We start from the raw sequence: 21,245 nt of genomic DNA on the forward strand, positions 1-21,245 counted from the left end.
TGGTTTAGTTGTCATTAAAATGTTAATAGTTTTACATGAAAGATTCTTCTTTATGTTTTATCAAATGTTAACTAAATAATTCCATTATTTTACCACAAAATATATTTTTTTTAAATTTAGAATAATTATGCACTACCAATATAAGTATCTTTATTTTCCTTTCTCTTATCTTCCTAGACTTATTTCCTAGTCTTGCTACTTTTACCCATTAGATGTGGAGGCATCAATGATAAGGGAAAAGGATAGCTGATGAGAATGGAACAATTTACTGATAGTGGGTTTACAAAAAAGTTCAAAAACCTATTAAAGAGGTGGTTTAAACCTCACCTTTCCAACCACTGAATGCTTAACCTATTTCTGGAGATATTGTATCTATCTAGGATGAAAGCAGTACATTATTGACAATGATTTTTTGTTGACCAGCTCAAATATATTCTGCAACAAATTGCTTTTCTTCTTGATATTGAAGAGCCACCTAGGAACATCTTCTGTATTCACTAAGTATTTACATTAATAAATAAGGATTTATATTAGTAAGTGAGGATAAGTGAGGACTCATCCTCAGAATTGTTTGACATGCAGAAACATTTTTTCCATGAAGCTCTAAACCATTCATATGATTCCCTTCTGGAGAGTTATTAAAAAATTGGGACAAAAAAGAAATGCATATTCTGTTAAAAAATATTTAAAGAAATGAAACGGAATCATTCAGAAGCCAGTTATCTCAGGAACTCATTGCACCAGAGTTTATACATATTCATGTGTAAGGAAAAATTATGAGTTCTTGTGTAGACTAATAGATGATAATGTTAGACAAATCAGAAAAATTCGGGTTGTTTTGTATAATTACAAATATAAGTGTCTCATATTGTTATGTATACAAAACAAGACAGAACTATTTATATAAAAAAAATACATTTTTATATAACAAATAGTGATATAATGTACAAGTATATTACAAAATTTAAGAGAACATACATTGTATCTGTAATTGGTGACAGTCTCAGAAATAATGTGTTCTCTACTGCGTGATCTCCATTACTTTAGAATAAAGATTAATTGATAATTTCTAATGTGAACTGTGTAAACCTGAAGTGCAAAGATGTGTCCATACATTGACCACACAAAGTCAAAATAAGTACTAAAGGTTTTAGCAGACAAAATTACAAACTATGGTGCTGTTAATTAGACAAAAATTATAAGCAGTCAAAAAACATAAGTGGGCTACTCAGTGGTCACTTTTTCAATTGCAAATTATTGAACCTATTAATTCTTTTAAGAAATCTGGCAGAAAAAGTCTCTGCAGTTAGTGATTTCTAAAGATAAAAAAAGATAAAAAAATTTCTAAAGATAGAAAATGATTTTCTAAAGATCATGGTGGAGTGGTAGCATCTCAGGCTTTCATCCGGAGGTCCTGGGTTTGAATCCTGGTCAGGCATGGCATTTTTCATATGCCTTCTTGACAAACAACTATTGTGATAATTGTTACTGAAGAGTAAAATTTAATAAACTGGCAACAAAAATTTGCCATATGTGTGCATTGTCATACATGTCTCCGATTTTTTTTACTATGATCTATGTCTACCGACATCTACAAATTTCATTGAACCAAAAGAATTTACCCTTTTGAAAAAAATGTTTCATGTTACCATTTTTTATTGTTCTGTAAATTTTATTTTCTGTAATTTAAAGTGGACTTTTTTTAGGTAAAAATAATCTAAAAATATTAAAATGAATTATTAAAAATATATTGAACTTTTTATAATGTTTGTAGTAAACTGAAATCACATTAATATTTTGAAACCCTAATGTTTATTTTTATAAAAAATTCAGAAAGAAATCTAAATAGAAATAATTTTTTAATCACTTATTTTAATAAATTTAGAAAAAAATCATTTTTCTCAGTCACTTTATTTTATCCTCAGTTTCTGAGTCACCATCAGAATTGCTACTGGAGTCTGGTATCAAATCAGCTTTTTTGCACTTTTATAACAATAATATTTACGGAATAGCAATATTATTTCAAAGAATATCACCTTTAAAACCATTTTCTGCATTACATACTACTTCTAATATGATGTTTTAGTGAATTCTGGAGGTAATTCTTTCCATATTCTTGAAATACATTCCATGAACTTGCTACTGATGATTTAGTAAAGATTTTTTCCTGTTTGATATAAACAGAAGATCACTATTATACAACCTGTGATCATACTGAGCTTGAATGCAATCATCTCTAAGTAATTTGTACACTCTGACGTTAAGAGGCTTAAGTTGGTTGGTCATGGCTTAAGTTGGCTGCATGAATTATGGCTGATATTACAAGTTCTACTTTTTAATCTCAACTAAATATAATCAGGCAAATGACCATATAAAGCACCACCACAGAAATTTTCTTTTGAAATTTCACACACTGAACAGGCTGTTAATGTTGTCTGAAGGTCATCTTCTACCAGTGGGTGAAATTATCGAGGAGCCCTGGAGTACCCTTGTTATATCTTGTTAGTCCTAATGCCTTCAAATCTGAGGCAGACCAAAGGCTCCAGACACATCTTGAAGTGATCGTAGTGGTGGTCATGAGGACAGAAGCTACCTACACAACTCTTTATAGCTTGAATTAAAGAAGCATTGGCATTACAGTAAGCTGTCTACTCTTGTTGGCTTCACTGGGTTGGCCTGGAACCAGAGACAAACTGGACATCGATGAAAGTGGCTTGCCCACTCTTGGCTACAATATTGTCGGGATTATGAAGACCCACATCGGTATTAATGTGATGTTCTTGGCGGATCTAGTAGTTGTCGTTGTGTAATGTTGCCCTAGCACTAGCGACAGTATCATAACTAGGGATTCGTCTACCATAGGTCCTGTAGCAGCCTTGTATAATGTAGGCGGTGGTCTCGTCGACACAGCAACCAACTCTATAAAGAATGTTACGTAGATATCTGCAGCCTCTTGATGTTCTGACTACAGACTCAATTGATTGCCGTGTGAATTTACTGAATGTAGTCTCTGCCTGGGATCCCTAAAGATCTTGAGGCGATCCAGGAAGTAGAGGTCGAGACACTACCTGCTTCACAAAGCTCATATTCGTCGGTAGATCGACAAAACAACGTTCCCCTCGGTTGAGGGAACGAAGAGTGAAGGAGATCCTACCTTGTACCCAGTACGATAAGAAAGCAGCACGGGAAACGGAAAAACCTTACTCTCAGTAGCAGAGAGGGGGGAAAGTAGCAGCGCTGTAACAGCGACCCCAAAACATGGAATCCCAAGCCCACCGTTCCGGACCTAGCATGAAGGAAGGGAACAGGGACGTCATGTGGCAGCCTCAGCCACTTTCATATGAAGGACCTGACAACCCTATCGAGTTTATTAAGAACGGCTGCATTACACTTCTTCAACAACAGAGAGTGATACATGCATGGAAGCAAAAACAACTGCACTGCTATCACCCTCTGCTGTGGTTTAAGTGGAGGCGCGAGTGAGTCGATTGAGAGATTTGACAAGTCACTGAGAGCTGGTTGACCCAATTGAATCAAAGTTCATACCAAGATACCGCCATTTCTGGACGGCATCAAGATCTGGAATGGGGCCTGAGAACAGATAGAATTGCCTTTCAATCAGAACTTTAAAGGTCTTGCGCTTGCCATGAGGAATGGTGAAGAATACGAAGCACTTATCAACATTCAACATGAGGTCAAAACGTGCTGCATCACGCTTAAAAACGTCGAGCGAGGATTACAAGCCTCAGACCGTGGAGTCGAACAGTAGCACGTTATTGGCATATGCTACTGCCGACAACCTGGAGTTTAGCAGCTCTACAAAAACCTCACGCGAAAGCTCTTTAAGCACCAAGTTGATCACGTAGAAGAATAAAAATGAGGACAGGGGGATCACCCTGTCGAACATCCTGCGAGACACGGACAAGAGGGGGGACTTTCCATGGAGCGAAAAAACTGTAGCAGATGAGGCATATAAACGGTTTAGGTAAGCTACCAATTGACAGGGGTAAGACCAAGGGACTGGAAGGCGAGATCAATTGCTCCATGGGAAACTGAATTAAAAGCCTTTGCAATATCAAGTGAAGCGTAATGCAAAGGAGAAAGAGAAGGATGAGCATAATGGGTGGTGGCAAAGAGAATGGAAATGTTCTCAGCACAGCCGTCGTCGAAACAACATTGGCGAGGATCACCCAAACGGGAAGCGTGGAGATGTCCGGCAAGGATCTTATGAAGGTGCCGAAAAACACAGAAGAAACGGAGATCCGACGAAAGTCCAGTGGCCGACCAACTTCCTTCAGAACAAAAACAGTGCGACTGACCAAAATAGGAACTGCAAAGCCGCCAAGGAAAAGGATAGTGTTGTAGAACAGGGCAATGAGAGAAACTGGGACTGCTCGCCACAGGCACGGAATCACACCATCAGTACCAGGAGCCAAGCCGAGCGCGGAACATGACCAGCAGTGACTTCCTTGGGCGTGACAGGGCCCCACACAGCCTTAAGGGATGATCGTATCAATAAACGGTGATTCATCCGAACGGATTTGGAAGGAGAGGTGACCAAGTCGGTCCAGTACCCAAACATCTCATAGACGGGAGGTACCGGAAGTCAATCAAAAGGGAGGTACCGTCGAGAATACCCGGACACACCTCGACATGCTGGAACAAAACAGTCGCTTTGTGGCGGTGTACTCCCAACATCTAACCTGATGCCGGCAGGGCCAGGTGGAGTCTGGGCGAACAGAAAAAGAAGGAAGTGGAAAAACATTAGAAAACCAGTCTGCAATAGAAAGCAGTACCTGATAAGCCGGAGCTCGCCCCAAAGTGGATTGAGCTATGCCTACCAATTCATGGGGCCGCCATCCCCGAATACTGGAAACAACTGAAGAAAGAGACTGAATGGCAGCTGGGATAAGAGTCATAGATAGACTGACATTCAAAGGAAGAAAGAAAAGAAGGACCACTCTCAGAAAAAAATGCAGAACGTGGATGCCAAAACTTGAGACAGGGAAGCAGGTATCACTGAAGTTTGATCTCCAGCAGCTACAGAAGTTGAAGGGCTTTGGGACGAAGGATGATGTTGAGACATGAGGCAGAACAGGGGAATTTGTAGATGGAGAACCAGGAGAGCTCTCAGGCAAAGTATCATGTGCGGTAATATCAGTCAGAACAAATTGACAATAGTCAGCCCATCAGCGTGTCCCCTTGATGGATTCAAGGGCACGCATGTTCATAAGCTCTAATAAATGCTGGTTGATAAATCTGACACATATCTGGTGGCCAGAGCTTCCTTTCTAGCCATGAGGAGTTCTTCTGGCATCCAACGCACCTTGGTCGACGGAATAACAATAGCAGTTTCATGCTCAACAGGGTGTTACTGTCGCCAATGAACCCCAAGACCAATTGCAGTTCTGAACAACCACTGGTAGAATTGGCAGAGATAAGATGGTTTCTGCAGGGAAGAAGAAGTGTCAATAGATGTTGATGCAGGATCGATGTGATGGCTGGGAAAAGTTGGTTGACTGGTCATCCCCAATCGGCCTAATTCATCCGAGGCTTGTTCTTGGCTATCAAAACCAACTTTAGACACAACCCACTAGGGCTGGCAACCCCAGTGAGAGGTGTTGAGGACCTTTAGGACCTCAAAGAAGCATTCAATTTTGGTTTGCCTGCCCACTGGTACCATATATGGACAAGGTACTAACAGTGCCACCACGTAAAGGCAACTGATCTGCACATGTGATGACAACAGAGGAAGCACTTAGTTAATAAAGAAATTAGTGAGCTGGTAGTTTGTGCTGGTCCCTCCTTCTGAAGGAACAGAGAATCTCACTCCAGAGAGAGAGCGGTTCACCACTTCTGACACTATAAGATTGCAATATTCCATTCCTTTTATCATTCTACGTATACCTACCTTCTTTGTTTATCTTTAAAAACAAGTTAAAACAGTGGCATTAGTTTTCAGATATTTTCTTTTCTTTATTCCGGGTATAGTCTTTTTCTTGCTAGTGAATAAATGATTTTTCATGCTATATACTATTGATGTACTTTTATCTCATTTATTGAATAATGCTGAAAAAACCTACAAGTTGAAAATCTCTGAAGGATGTTTAAAAGTTGTCATAAAATTTAATACATTCACATTTTTTAAATAAAAAATAAAAAATAAGAGTATATTAAACTTAGAATAGTATAGGATTTATGTATGGCGACATATAATTTAATTTTAACTGAATTATTTGTTCCATTTGGTCCATAATCATGTTTCAATTTGTTAAAAAAAATTAGAGCTTAATAAGGAGGTAGCACGCTTACAGGCAGAATTAAATGCTGCTCGACTTCAGGAGTTTGAAGCTCAAGAACAAACAGTAGAATTAATAACTGCACTTGATGAAGAACGTACGTCAAAAAAGCTGATGGGAGATGAATTACAGGTATGTTAAATGGATGCAGGTGATATGTCTTCCTCCTAATAATAGAAAAATAATTATATTATTTTTTAGAATTTCCATTAATAGTAATGGGAAAATAACATTAAAAAATGTTAACCTCTTTATTAAAATAATTATAAATAATAAACTAAATGTTTTAAACATTGTAGAAAAATTTCTATTATTTGAGTAATGTGGAATTCACATTTCATACACTGGTTTGAAGACTAAACTTTAAAAAAATTACTCTGCAGTTAAAAATTACTCTTCAGAAAACATACACTGAAGAATTTTTTTATGTTTAAAAAACCTTGTTCAATGTCTTTTGGTTAATTTGTTGCAACAATAATGTTTTGATATTTCATGTTCCGTATAATGAATATAACTCAATCTTGCTCATTTTTTCTGCTTAGTATTCAATTATTGAATTTATTAGACACTAACTGAAGTTCATCAAGATGAGAAATTTTTTTCTGAGAAATTTTAAGTTTCCTGATGCACAGAATTTGTAATTATTTTCTTGATAAAATTGTCTTCATTAGCATTCATCTGGTCATTTATATCAACTTCTGCTTCAGGAAGCTTTTTGACTAGCAGTATAAGATTTTCATTTTACCTTTAATTGTCTACATGACTAAGGAGTCTAAATCACAATGAGTTAAGGTGTTGTTGATCACTGACACTGGTCAATAATATAAATATTTTTTTAGCTTTCCAATGCTTTTAGTAAATTCATCATCCAACCAATTGTCAAACATCTACGAATGTTCTGTTATCATTATTTTGTTTGATTTGTTGCAGTGTGATTACACTATGCTGTGTGATATACACAGCTTGATCTCAATCTGACATTACTGCATTTTTACTCAACAGTTCAATAAAAAAATAATATGTAGTCTCAAATTCCAGATAGTCATAGTAAACATTTGGTAGAGCATCATTTCTCATCATATCTTTTTAACAGACTTCAAAAAAGGAGGTTATGAATTTGACTCTTATTTTTTTTATGTTTGTTCGTGCATAACCTTTTTCGTATTAATCCAACTGAAATAAATCTTGTTGCAATTGATGCAGCTGCTTTTCACAGTGGTACCATGATGTTAAACAAGGTTTTAGACAAGAAACTGGTCTAAAAATTGACAAAAAAACTTTTTCATCTTCCGATGGGTAGGTAGGGTCAGTGGGAATCCTGATATTCAATATTCATGTGTCACATTAAATGATGTTATATGGTATTCTGTTGGGCAGGTATTGTGAGTTTCTGCATGATATGTAGCACTGTTAATAAAATCATCAAAATTTGAGATATCTTGTTATAAACCTTTCAGACCCAATATACTCGTACATTATATATAATAATATACGGCATCAGTAAGGGCAGTAGAAATCTTATAATTCTTTGTAAGTTCATCACATTACGTTGTCTTGATGTCAGTTCTTTTTTTTTTAAATAATTATTTTTTTGTAATCATATATAACCTACAAGTTTCTCAGCATTACAGTTCTTGGGAAAGATATTTCTTTTATGCAGAATTTATTGTAGACTTACGAATATTTTAAATAAACTAAATAATTTTATTTAAATTTTGAAAAACTTAAACAAACATCAGAAAATACAATGAAAATGTGACAAAAATAAAGGTTCTATAAATTTTTATTTTTTAAATTAGCACCAATTTAGGGTAATAATTTGTTGATAATTGTATTTAATTTGGTACCAACTTTTAAAAACAATTAACTTTAAGTCAAAATTAAAAAAAAAATTGTTTAAATATTATTCTTAGTTTAGTGTATTTTTAAAATCAAAGATCTCATCTCTGTACTTTTTCATTTTCTGTAATACTGGCAAATGTACTTTTTTTAATAACCACGCACATTTATTCTTTCTGTAGTTGTCTTATATTCTAATTAAATTAACTTTTCTTCTTAGACCACCTGAGTTTTATAAGATTGAATTTTAACTCTTGTCCAGTCTTATCATTGTTAAAAATTTGGGCAAGCTCAGTTATCTATTTATATCAGTTCATTGAAAGTATCATATAATTTCATATCTTGTTCACTGATAACTCTTCACCAGTTATTTTCAGTAGCCAGATTCTGTTTCATCTTTTATGGTACAAAATCTATTTAAAGAGTTATATTTCTTTGTGGTAATCTACCATATGGTTACTGTACAAATCATCCTTTAATTTAAAAAAATTATTAATTTGTATGAACCAAGTAATGAATTACCTCAGCAATCCAATGGAATATTGGTTTCGGAATTTTTAAAGTTATTTGATAAATTAATATGAATTAAAATAATTATTTTGTAAATTTACAAAGTACAATATAAATATTTAAATCTTAGGTAATAAAATTATTATTAATTAATAAATTAATAAAATTATTTTCTTAGGTAATTATTATTATCTCTGATTTTGTACAGGAATTAAGAAGAATGAAAGATAATTTAAGTGAAGTTAGTAAGTTAGTAGCTGCTGAAGTATCAGCATTGAAGGAACAAAGTTCACGTGACAGGCAAATGGCTGAGAAATTTAAAGTTGATGCAGATAAGGTATGTAACAATTAATGTATACAAGTTTACTATATTAATTTTTTTTTTTAATTATAGAATTAAGGTAAGATATATTTTCTCAATATTCTGTATTAGGTGATTTATATTAATAGTAATTATATTAATTTATATATATATATTATTCATATTCATTAATTAATATATAATTAATATATATATTAATTCATGAATATGAATAATATATATATTATTCATATTCATGAATTCATATCAAAAATATGAATTAATATATATATATATATATATATTAATTTTATTAATATAAATCACCTAATACAGAATATTGAGAAGATATATCTTACCTTAATTATATAATTAAAGTACTTTTTCAGGATCCCGCATCAGTAGTGTAACAAACATTACTCTATATGCATGCTTTTTTTATTATTTTTAATAATCTGTTTAATTAAATGAATTCAATCATGACTGAGGAAGTGGGATCTCACAAAGTATTTTCATGTACTTTCAAGTATATAATTATTTTATAAAATAAAATATATACATATGTACAACTGTGTGTGCACACGCATGCACACACACACACACACACACACACACACACACACACACACACACATACACGCGCGCGCGCGCGTGCATGTTTATTCTTTCTCCCTTTCATTTGAAAATCTATTTCAAATACCAATCAGGCTTTTCATACATTATAAAGTTAATTTTTCATGATTGACTGTTTCATGATTGTCAGCCTTCAATTGCTAAAGAAAATAAATAAATTATATGGGTAGTTAATGTACAAAAAAAATCTGAAGCTGGAGTGATGACTCTCTGAAAGTGCAATGTATTCTATTTTTGTTTTTTTGTTTTTACCTTATCCCAATTGTATTTAATAGTTATGTTCTTTTTTATCTGTAATATATTTATTTTTTGAAGATGACTGATTATAATATAGTCAAATTAAAAAAAGAAAAAAAGATTTCTGAAATTTTATAAAATCATTCTTGTTTAAGAAGTGTTACTTTTAATAGATCATTAATTTTGTATGGTTATACTTTGACACGATAAATACTTTTTTAAGCTGATTTCTAACCAACTGTGACTGTTTTGTTCATTAGCTAATAAATGTTAACATCATGCAGTCACAAATTTCTTTGCCACATTCACAATAAAATGCAATTGTAAAATAATTTCCTTAAAATAATATATATATATATATATATGGTTGAGATATTGGTATTATATGATAAGAATCATTTTAAAATTATCATACAAGTTCTTCATTTACTTAGATGAGACTGGCTTCAGTGAACCAATTGACACCAAACATTAGAACAGGAAAAGAAACTACAGTTCTGTTTCACATGATGGAAATATTCTTTCCTATTACATTATAAAAAAACTGAATTATACAGATTATTATTTTTTAATCTGCCTGCCTAGTATAATCAAATCAGTATCTATAACACCATTGAGCATTTGTATTTACATAAAAAATAATTATATTACTAAATTCATCTGGTTTACTTTATCATTCGTATTCTCTTATGCCTCATAAGTTAACACTGTTCCTTTCAGCTCTTCCTTCAAAGTTTGTTCTGTTTATTTTTAATGATTTTTTTTAATAATTTTATTAAATTGCTTAATTTTTTTATCATTAAATACATATAATACTTATTTATATTCCTGTCAAGCAAATTATGTTATAGGACTCTTTAAAAAAGTTTGATTGAATTTTTAAGGTACAAAAATGGGTTGTCAGAGTAATTGCTGTTTGATGATAATTGGCTGTTTTGACTGATATTTAAAAATTCTATAATTTTCACATGTTTGTTTATGGATGTTCTATTTTTATTTTAAAAAAATTATTTTATTCGTAAAAAAATCTAAAAAATAAAATTTGCTTCTGTCGAACCAGATAACAAAACTACTTTGACATTACTCAGCATAAAATTTTATTATTCAAAATAGGTTACTGTGCATTTATTATGCTTTCAATGCTGTTTGTAATAAATTACCTAATCATTAAAAAAAATCTTTTGATTGGTTTATTTAAAATTATAAAAAATTTGTATTACAAGTACAATATTACTCATTTGATGATGGAAATTTAAATATAAATACTAATTAAATTTGTATTATCACTGCTGACCTCTGTGGCAAATTGATGTCTGCCTTTTATTCTGTTCAAATCGGGTCAGGCTTGGTAATTTTCACATCTGTGAATTTCATACATTGCATTATCATGCATGAGTCTTTAGGCTTCCTATGATACATCATGAAGAGACTTCCTATGATAAGTCATTAAAAAAGTTAAAAATGTGTTTTAATATTTTTCAGTTAATCTATTAAAATATTAAAATCCAATTTTATATTACTGATTTTATTTATTTTACTGTCATTACATATTAAAATAACTATTATTTCACTTAATTCACTAGAATCACTTAAATGACTAGAATCATGTTTTTTTATTTATCAGTTTTGTATTTTATTATGCTTTGCCAGTGATCAAGGTTTTCTATAGTTTCCTGGATCTTTACAGTCAAATTTTGATGCAGCTTCTTTTGTTACTTGGAGTAGCAGTTATTTATCTGTTATAAATAATAAGTATGCACTAATATGAATAAAGAATTTATTCTGATATCCAATTTGAGTTTAAATGCTAATTCTAGTGTAATTTCTGTCATACTGAAATATTTCAGTATGAGTTACTTTTCTTGTACTGAAATGAAAGTTCAAAAATGAATTTACTGGTCTTACTTCATAATCCGTTTTAAGCTACATAATTTTGTTCTAAACACAAAGTAAGATTGTTAGAATTAATGTTTGAAATTTCAAATTCCAGTACTTTTTAGTTATCAATTTGATTACTAAAATAATAATTTGTTTATTTATTTTCTTTATTATAATGGTAGGCAAAGAAAGAAAGAAATGTATTGGCTCATCAGAGTCAGTTGTTGATGACTGAGGTTGCTTCAGATGATAGACTAACAAATGTGTTACTGGAAGTTGAACAATTAATGTCTTGTTTGGAAGAAGAAAGACATAGACATGCATCTGAATTACAACAACTTCAAGAAAAACTTGATGCGTTAGAGAGTAATGATAGGTTAGAGATATTAGAACAGCGTCTAAAACTGACTGAGTCAGAACTAGTCTGTGCTGTGCAACGAGCTGATCGGGCAGAATTACAAGCTAACCAGCTTTCTGAAAAGAGTAAGTATTTTAATTTTAAAAATATTTCATATATTTGTATGATATATATTTATTCATTAATATGGTTACATTAATATGGTTCATTATATGGTTATTCATTAATATTCTATGACTGCAGGAAGTTCTTTTATATTCCATTGCATCGTCATTAACCCTTAACTGCTCATGTTCTATTTATAACATTACTAATCGCATCAGATTACTAAGACCTCAACATTCATTAGTTATATTTATAATATATTATTTGAATTAAAAGAAATGAATACTTATATTCGAAAAAGGAACTATTTTTTATTTAAATGAAAATAAATATCTCCTTGTTTAAAACAAAATAATCAAAGAAAAACAGAAATTACAAAACCTTGTTAAAAATAAAGATCTTCATTTTAGTTGGACTTTGCTGGTGTAAAAATAGAATTATTCCCGATTCATTATCGAAGACAAACTAATAACACATCTGTAAATATATTTTTATATTAAAATATTTGAACTGAGCCAAACATCTACAAGTAAACAATGCACAATTTGCCTGTCAAATTGATGTCCTGAACAGTACATTTGTATATATTTTTTCTCAAATTTATCATTCGAGAGTTAGAAAGTCTTTATTTCCAACATTAACAATCTTTACAAATAAAAGAAGTGTGATTTTTACAAGTATGGTGCCCACATTTCACACAAATAATGTTATATATATTGTCCTTAGTGCTCAGGCAAAGGTGACAGCATTTATGTTTCCTTCTAACTTCCACATCTCGCTCCTCTGGTTCATGAACATCAGTTATAGTAATATAGTGTTCTTCAAAATATATTTTTATTTTGTTCTTAAAATTTTTTGGGTTTACCACAGTGAGATACCTTTTTACAAGTAAATTTTGTACTAAAAGGTGGCTTAAATTTTTAAGAAAATCTTAGAATAGTGTAACACAACTCATCACGTCAGGTCAAATACCTTATTTCTGTTACTTATATCACATAAACAAAGGGGAGCTGCATACTGACTGTTACTCACCGGGTTGGTCTAGTGGTGAATGCACCTTCCCAAATCAGCTGATTTGGAAGTTGAGAGTTCCAGCGTTCAAGTCCTATTAAAGTCAGTTATTTTTACACCGATTTGAATACTAGATCATGGATACTGGTGTTCTTTGGTGGTTGTGTTTCAATTAATCACACATTGCAGGAATAGTTGAACTGAGACTGTACAAGACTACACTTCATTTACACTCAAACATATCATCTTCATTCATCCTCTGAAGTATTATCTGAAAGGTAATTACTGGAGGCTAAACAGGAAAAAGAAAGAAAGTAATGTATACTGACAGTTAGAACGAATTACAATTAGAGATTAGCAGGCTTGCCAATCTAATACCATTGAAGCAAATATTAAACTTTAATTATGAAATAGTGCCTTGGGTCATATAGACTCGACACGACCAGTTAACGGTAAATGAAAAGTAATAATGGTATAATAAAACCAATTTCAACTAACCAAACATTAATGAAAACCAACTGCTAGGGCTGTAAAATAAAAATAAAAAAACTGAGAAAGTAGTAGAATAAGAGAAAATTACCTGAAGTGCTAATTTTTAACTACTCTTTCAAAAATGATGAGTTGACACTATGATTGATAGTGCTGGTAGTTTTAGAGGGAGAAGGGAAAAATGTTTATTTTTTGCACATATCTACAAAATGAAGTGTTTTATAATAAAAATATCCAGATAGCTTTTTAAAGTTTATATAATTTCTTTTAATTTTCTTCATTTGGTTTCTATGCAAATAAAATTTACTAAATATAAGATTGTGAAATACTACCCTTTTTATGATCACCTTTTGAAAAAAAAAACTAATTTTAATGCTCTTTTCTCAATTGAACAAAAAATCTCCTTTGTATCTAAATTGCTTAAGATAAAAATAGGTAACTTATTAATTTAGCTATGATTGGGTTCCTATCCCATTACTGTTTAACAAATATGACACAGTTGTAAGTAAAAATGCTAAAAGCTGCTATCCTTTTGCAGATTCATTTTTGAGATTGTTTCATTGTTAAATAAATTCAAGAAAACCATAAATCTAATTGTGCATAAAGTTATTTCATTATTATCTTTTTTCATAGAAAAAAATGTTTAAAATAAACACCTTTCCTGTGATTAATATTTTCTTTAATGCCTGCTTCACTTTGGTAGTGCTCTGAAGTCAAATACAAAATCTAATTTAAATTATATGAGAGGTTTCTTTTTTAAATTTTACACAGGAAAGAATGTTCAATTTGAAAAATATTTGTCATATTTTAGTGTATTTTCTGAGCTTATATAACTTTTTCTTACTTGCTATAAATTATCTCTGCTAGAACTTAAAAATCAAGTAGTTTAACAGAAAATATTAGTCAGAAGTTTTTTCGCAATTTATGTAGAGAAAAATCAGAAAAACAAATTAAATAAAGATTTATCAGCTTTTGTTTATCACTGAAGCCTTTTCCCCCCTAAAACTCTTACTTTACATGATATTCATATAAAACTAATACATGTGTTTTAGTTTTCCAGGAATATTTTTAAAAATAGGCTACTTATAAATATGCACATCCAAGATTGGTAAAAATAAACCAATGTACCAGTGTCCTGTCCTGTACTTATTTCAGATCTCAGTATTGCAATAAAAGACCCTGGGGTCTATATGGCTAGGTTCAGTTTTGTAACACAAAATTTTAAATTAGGGCAAGTTGTGTAGGTAGAGTTCTGCATCTGTACTGGGCATGCTCATGTGACTATTTGGTTATTATTAATTCTTTGAAAAAAATGTAATGAAAATTATTTCAGTATTACTTGTACACAAATTATTTAGGAATTCTTAAATTTTGCCACATTTATTGCACATAGTTCATGTAAGGCCACATTTACTGTACTGATTATCCTGTTTTATCTAAAAGTGTAATTATTTAATTAAAATTATAGCAACTATAAAAAATAGTTTAAAAAATTCTGTAATTTATCATAATATAATACAAAGTATTTAGTTTTTTCACAGTTTACATGTTAAAATGTTCGATTAAATTTGTTCTAAATCTCCTATACTTTCAAAATTTTGTTAGTGACTAAGCAATATTTTATTTTTCAGTCTCAAAACTGGAGTCTCAACTGGAAGAAACAAAACAAAACTCTATTGTTGCACCTCCTCCACCACCACCGCCACCACCACCGCCGCCACCACCACCACCACTACCATACCTGATTCCCCAGCAGATGCTTTCATCATCATTACCATCATCATCTTCATCATCATCATCACTTTCCAATTCTCCTGGTCCAAATCCACTACGAAATAGTACTGGATCAGAAAGTGCTATTGTTGAAATGGCTAGTTTACTAGGAATATCAAGGAAACCTGCAAAAAATACTCAAGGAGGTAGTGACTTATTTTTATTTATTTCCTCTCTCCATGTATTTGTCTTTAGATACAATCTTTTCTCTGTTTGTGTAATGTGATTTGGTTTGAAAATGAAAGTGAAATTTGATTTATAAATGTGTTTTCATTCTGAAAGGCAAGTATTATGTCAAAATTCATTTTACTTAAGCTTGCATTTTATTGTTTATATCTATCTAAACTGCTGGTGTAATATCAGTAGGGTCATGAAGATTATTTTAATTAAATGCTAACTTTCAGTCCTTAATTGTTACAATATGGAGTTAATAATCTTTGTTATGCGTTGTCTCTATATAGATTACTACTTTGGAGATAATTGCATATACTGGGTAGGATCTCAGGAAACACATCAGATTGGCTTTTCTTACAAACTAATACCGGGTTAATTTTTACAAAAATAAGCCTCTGACTTATTGCATAACTTTCTGTTATTTAGTGATACTTGTTATTTATTCCTACAACTCAATATACAACTCTTATAATCATGTGTGTAATAAATATAGTCATTTTATTAGTCTAAAGAAGCTGTTTGTATCAAAATTGTAATAAAATGAATGAGTTTTTCTAACTTCCCGCTTCTACGAGTAATTTGAGAATACATTATTACCATTTGACATATTCAAGAATGGTAAATGTGAAGAGTTAAAATAAAAAAATAAAATTATTATAAAGAATAATTGTAGAACTAACAGTTCATTTTTAATTTTACAATAACATTAAAGTAATATAAACCTCACACCTACAAATATTTTAATATCAGTCTTCAAATTATAGATATAAAATCAGATCCTTTTTACTCAGCTGTACATACTTTAGTTACACTGGTTAGATGCTTAACATAAGTTGTTTTATGTAAACATATGTGTTGTTAATATTTATGTGTTGTTTTAAGTAAATATTAAAATGGTCAGTTGAAAAAAAAATCAGATAAGACATCATTGTTGTGTTATAAAAGATTAAGTGTACATCTAATTTCCATTACACCCTCACATTTTAAGTAAGCCGAGTAACTCTTAATAAGGAATATAATAACAACTTGTACAGGAATGTTGTTGCTCCAATCCTTGTTATTTGGATAATTTCATATCTCAAACCCTCAAAAAGTACAACCAAAGATGTTAATTCTGCCTTTTAGCCATTAGTCCTTGGAAGTCTTATCAGAATTACATCTCATTTTATTTCTGTCATACATAAATAATTAAATTTAAAATAAATCAAACTTTGGCAACAAGTCAGTTTTAATTTTAAACTAAACAATTTAGAAACTATATGACCCTTGGTGCTTACAAGTGATAATGGCCCAAATCAAGTGAATTTATTTTTACATTAGTTATACATTAAAACATTAGTTTAATGTTTTATAATCTGAATTTATATTTTTAGATTAATAAATTCTATTTTAAATTAAAACTGAACTATTACTCAGTAAGCTTATTATAAATTATAATTTTATGTTATTTGTCATATGTTTTGTTTTAAATTAAATATAATATTGAAAATTATAAAGTGATATTAAAGTATGGAAACAGCTTCATTATTTCAAAATTGAGACATATTAGGAGGTAGAAACAAGTGCAGATCTACATAATCACAAAATTACTACTTTTCATTCAGTACTTATATGTTGAAATAAAAATCCAAAATGAGAAGTTAGTTAATTTATTATTCTAAATATGTAATTTTTAAAAAAATTATTGTATTAAGTAATTGAAGAGTGAAAAAATTGAATTAAATTTTTAAATTAAATATTGTCATAATTAAAGTAAATAATATCAATTGACCTAGCCATTTAATTTGTAGTAGTGTTGCAAATTATTTATGATTGTGCATTTTTATTAATGGGAGGGGTGTTATTATTAGTGTTTGGGCAATTAAAAACAAAATAACTGTTTAAAGTTTGTTGTTGGATGTAATTCTGAATGTAATATATAATAAAAATGTTTATTACAATCATGTGTCACTTGTCCACCTTACTATTATTTAAAAAAAGGTTTGATTCAATGTGTCGAATCCAAATTGGTGGACAAAAATTTCAAACACACCATTTGTTAAATTTTGTAACTATTTGCTGCACTCTGTCTTCTAGTATGCCTCACTTTTAAAATATGAAGCCATCTCTATACTATGGAGGCGTGTACTACATATAAGCCATCTATATGCTTTGTATTGTAAAACAAACTAGAAAAAATTTAAAGATTGCCTTAATGTTTTATCCGAACATCTTACTACTCTTATTTAAAGATTTAAAATTATAAAACCAACTGGAATATAAGATACTGTGAAGAAGGTTGTGTCTTCCATCGTCTCTGATTTCATTTTCTTAAGTTTCAAGCCTTGACTTGTGGTCATTTCTTTACTTATTCTTAAAAATGGTAATGTAATGGACTTACTGCCAATCAATTACAACAATCTTTAGCAACAACCAATCATACGAGGTTTATAAATAAAGTAATGAGACTGGTTCAGAAAAACTTTTTATTTACAGTCCAATTATACACGGACTCTATCACCTTTGAAATAGTTCCCTTGGGAATCTATGTGCACTTAAAACGGTTTTCCCACTCTTCATTGCAGTGTTGGAACTCAGAAACTGGAATATCTTTCAGATAGTCGGTTACAATTTTTTTTAAATGTTTTCATCGTTCCAAAATGGTGTCCTTTGAGGTGTTTTTTAAAAGTCGGAAACTGGAAAAAGTCACAGGAATCAAGTCAGGCAAATAAGGTGGTTGAGGAACTACAGAGATGTTTTTCTTTGCCAAAAACTCATTAATTGAGAGTGCAGTATGACAAGGTGCATTATCATGATGCAGCATCCACTTGTCTTTGATGGCTGGTCTCACATGCGCAAATCTTTTCCATAATCTTTCGAGAATTTCTCGGTAAACATATTGATTTACAGTCTGTCCTGTAGCCAAAAACTCTTATGGAAAATGCCATTACTATCAAACAAACAAATTAACATATTAATTTGCTCATTTTTGCTTTTTTGGGACATAGTGAGTTTGAAGTGTGCCCCTCATTGCCCTGGCACCTTATTTCTGGGTTGTACTCAAATATCCAAGAATTATCACCATTAATTGTAGTAACATTTTTTAGAAAATCAGGATCAGTTTCAATTCGTTCTAAAAAATCACAGCACACTTCCACCATATTGTTTTTATGTTCAACAGTTAGGTTTTTTGGGACCAATTTTGCACAAACTTTTTTCATGTCCAATTCTTTTGTCAACTTGATGGACTGTGGTATAGTTCAAATTCAATTGTTCTGCAATCATTCTGATAATTAATCACCAGTTGTACCGTATCAAGTCTATTGATTCACTCAACATTGTTTTCACCTTTTGACAATAACAGTCTTCCAGAGCATGGATTGTCCACAACTGATTCCCAACCATCTGAAAATGCTTTATACCACTTAAAAATTTGGGCTCATGACAGAGTGTCATCTCCATATGCCCTTTTCAATTTTGAAAAAGTTTCAGTAGCATTCTCACCAAGTTTTAACACAAAACTTGATTGTAAAATTTTGCTCATAATCAGTATCACTCATTTTTGTAACGCCCAACAAAAACTCGTTTTGTGAAAAGTTTGTTTACATCTCACATGGCAGCAATAGACTAAAAATATTAATACCTAATATAGATCAACTGTTCATATAATCATATGTTTACTAGTAACTTTACAGTGTTGCCACTTTGGCTGCAAAATAAAATTAGTTTCATTACTTTGTTTACAGACCGTGTATAAATTAATATATTATACCAGTTGTAAGACATTAATTGCAGAATGGCAACATCTTCATCTGTCATTGGAAGCTTCTGGATTTGAATCCAGAAACATATCCTTGAGATATGCTTCTGGATATCACATATCAATTAATCACATATCCTCGAGGTATGTGATGAATTTAACATAAAGTAAGGGAATTAAAAATACCAAAAATTATTTTAAGTTAATTATTGATTTAGTACTTTTTGTAAATTCATGATATTACAGCTAGAAATAAAAAATAATAATAAAAAGTAGTTTTTTATTAATAAAAAATAAAATATTAATATTTGTAATAATTTTGTTTACTTTTAGCTCCTGGAGCAGCAATTGATGATATTATAAACCAAATCAAAGGAGGCAGATTCACACTGAAAGCAACAGAGGTAAATATATTAATTTCTGTTGTAGAATTGTCATCAGTATGACATATTTAAGTAACTAATAAGAATCAGGCTGCTTTGAATATTATCAATGTTGAAACAAAATCTAAGTCAAGATTTTTCAGTAGTTTAGTTCATCCATGATGACTTATCAACCAGTCTATAATTTGGGAGTTTGGGTCTTTTATAAAAGAGTAAAAGCAACTTCTTTATCTTTTTTTTTTCTTTATAGTTCCCACTTGAAATATGATTAATTATTACATAGTATTTTTTTTATTATTTTTAAGTAAATAAATGATAATGTTTTTGTAAGTTAATTTCTTATCAGTTAGCTCCTCTTAGCCTTCAGTGATCCTACTTTGCCCAAGGGTTCTCCCCAACGTTGTTAAATACAACTTTTTTTTACTGTCTGTGGGTACATTACACATATTTCAGTAATTTATCTTAATTTCACATCATGAAACTAATTTACCTTAAAAAATGTATAGTTTTAAATCATTTGTACTTAGTTTAGCTGATAAAATATTTTTGGGTGCGACAGTTTTTAAAAATAATTTTCTCAGATGAAGTTTTGATTGAATATAATTAACTGAACAGTGAACATTTTTATGTTTTGTAAAGGCAGAAATCAACATCTTCACTATAAAAAAAATCTCTGCTCTGCAAATGTTCTGTATTAGATGTGTGGCAAATGCATGGTGTCAAACTATATCTGACAATGGAAAAAAATTAAATAAAGCAAGTGATAATTTATGCAAATTTTGTAACTAATATTTGTTTATGAAATAGTTTTAAGATCTGAATTCTCTTTTTGTACCTGATTGTAGCAGTGGAGAGAAAATGTGTTTGGTTGGTGTATATAATTATGTTCCTTTACCTCTAAAATATCTATATTCATTTTTATAACGATTTACTACAACAGTGAAAGTGTATCTACGATTATTTTAAAAGAAATAAAAATGATGTTAATAATTAAAATTAAAAAAAAAAGATTAATTTGAATACTGATTTAAAACTAAAATTAGCTTCATTTTATTTTCTAATTAAAATGAGATTAAAAATAAAATTTATTGTAGATCATTTATTCCAAACTAAAAAATCAAAGTTATTTTTAATTAATTATTTATATTAAATTAATCAAGTGGATATCAAATAAAAGTTTTTGAAAACATAATTTAAAAAATATAAAATACTGAAGAATTTCACAATATTGCTCATGAAAAGTTGTAAAGAAACACTATACAGAACATTTTTTTATGTTCATTGTCTATTAGCATATACATTTTATTATGAAAATAAACAGTTGTCTGTGAAAAAAGTAATGTGAACAAGAAGCATTATTCTATTTGCATAAAAAAGCATTTTTATATTTGTTAAAATGCTACTGTAAGAAAAGCAGACAAACTACTACATAAATGCTCTAAAATTTTGGTCAAAAGAAGTATAAATATATAAAAAAAATTATATCTTACCAGAAACTGGTAATGATCTGTACAAC

At 30.5% G+C, this 21,245-nt stretch overlaps 1 protein-coding gene across 2 annotated transcripts in view; it reads left to right on the forward strand.

Moving 5' to 3' along the window:
* Nucleotides 1-21,245, forward strand: part of LOC142324808 (shootin-1-like) — a 98,520-nt gene that overhangs the window by 72,376 nt on the left and 4,899 nt on the right. The window contains exons 6-10 of one of the 2 annotated variants that reach the window (XM_075365826.1): nt 6,286-6,431; nt 8,857-8,985; nt 11,880-12,180; nt 15,292-15,579; nt 19,680-19,750. In XM_075365826.1, coding sequence (XP_075221941.1) covers nt 6,286-6,431; nt 8,857-8,985; nt 11,880-12,180; nt 15,292-15,579; nt 19,680-19,750 — 935 coding nt within the window. The remainder of the gene's footprint in view (nt 1-6,285; nt 6,432-8,856; nt 8,986-11,879; nt 12,181-15,291; nt 15,580-19,679; nt 19,751-21,245) is intronic. The other variant, XM_075365835.1, reaches the window with a different exon arrangement.

The sequence above is a fragment of the Lycorma delicatula genome, chromosome 1, assembly GCF_047948215.1.
Source record: "Lycorma delicatula isolate Av1 chromosome 1, ASM4794821v1, whole genome shotgun sequence".
NCBI classification, from domain to species: domain Eukaryota; kingdom Metazoa; phylum Arthropoda; class Insecta; order Hemiptera; family Fulgoridae; genus Lycorma; species Lycorma delicatula.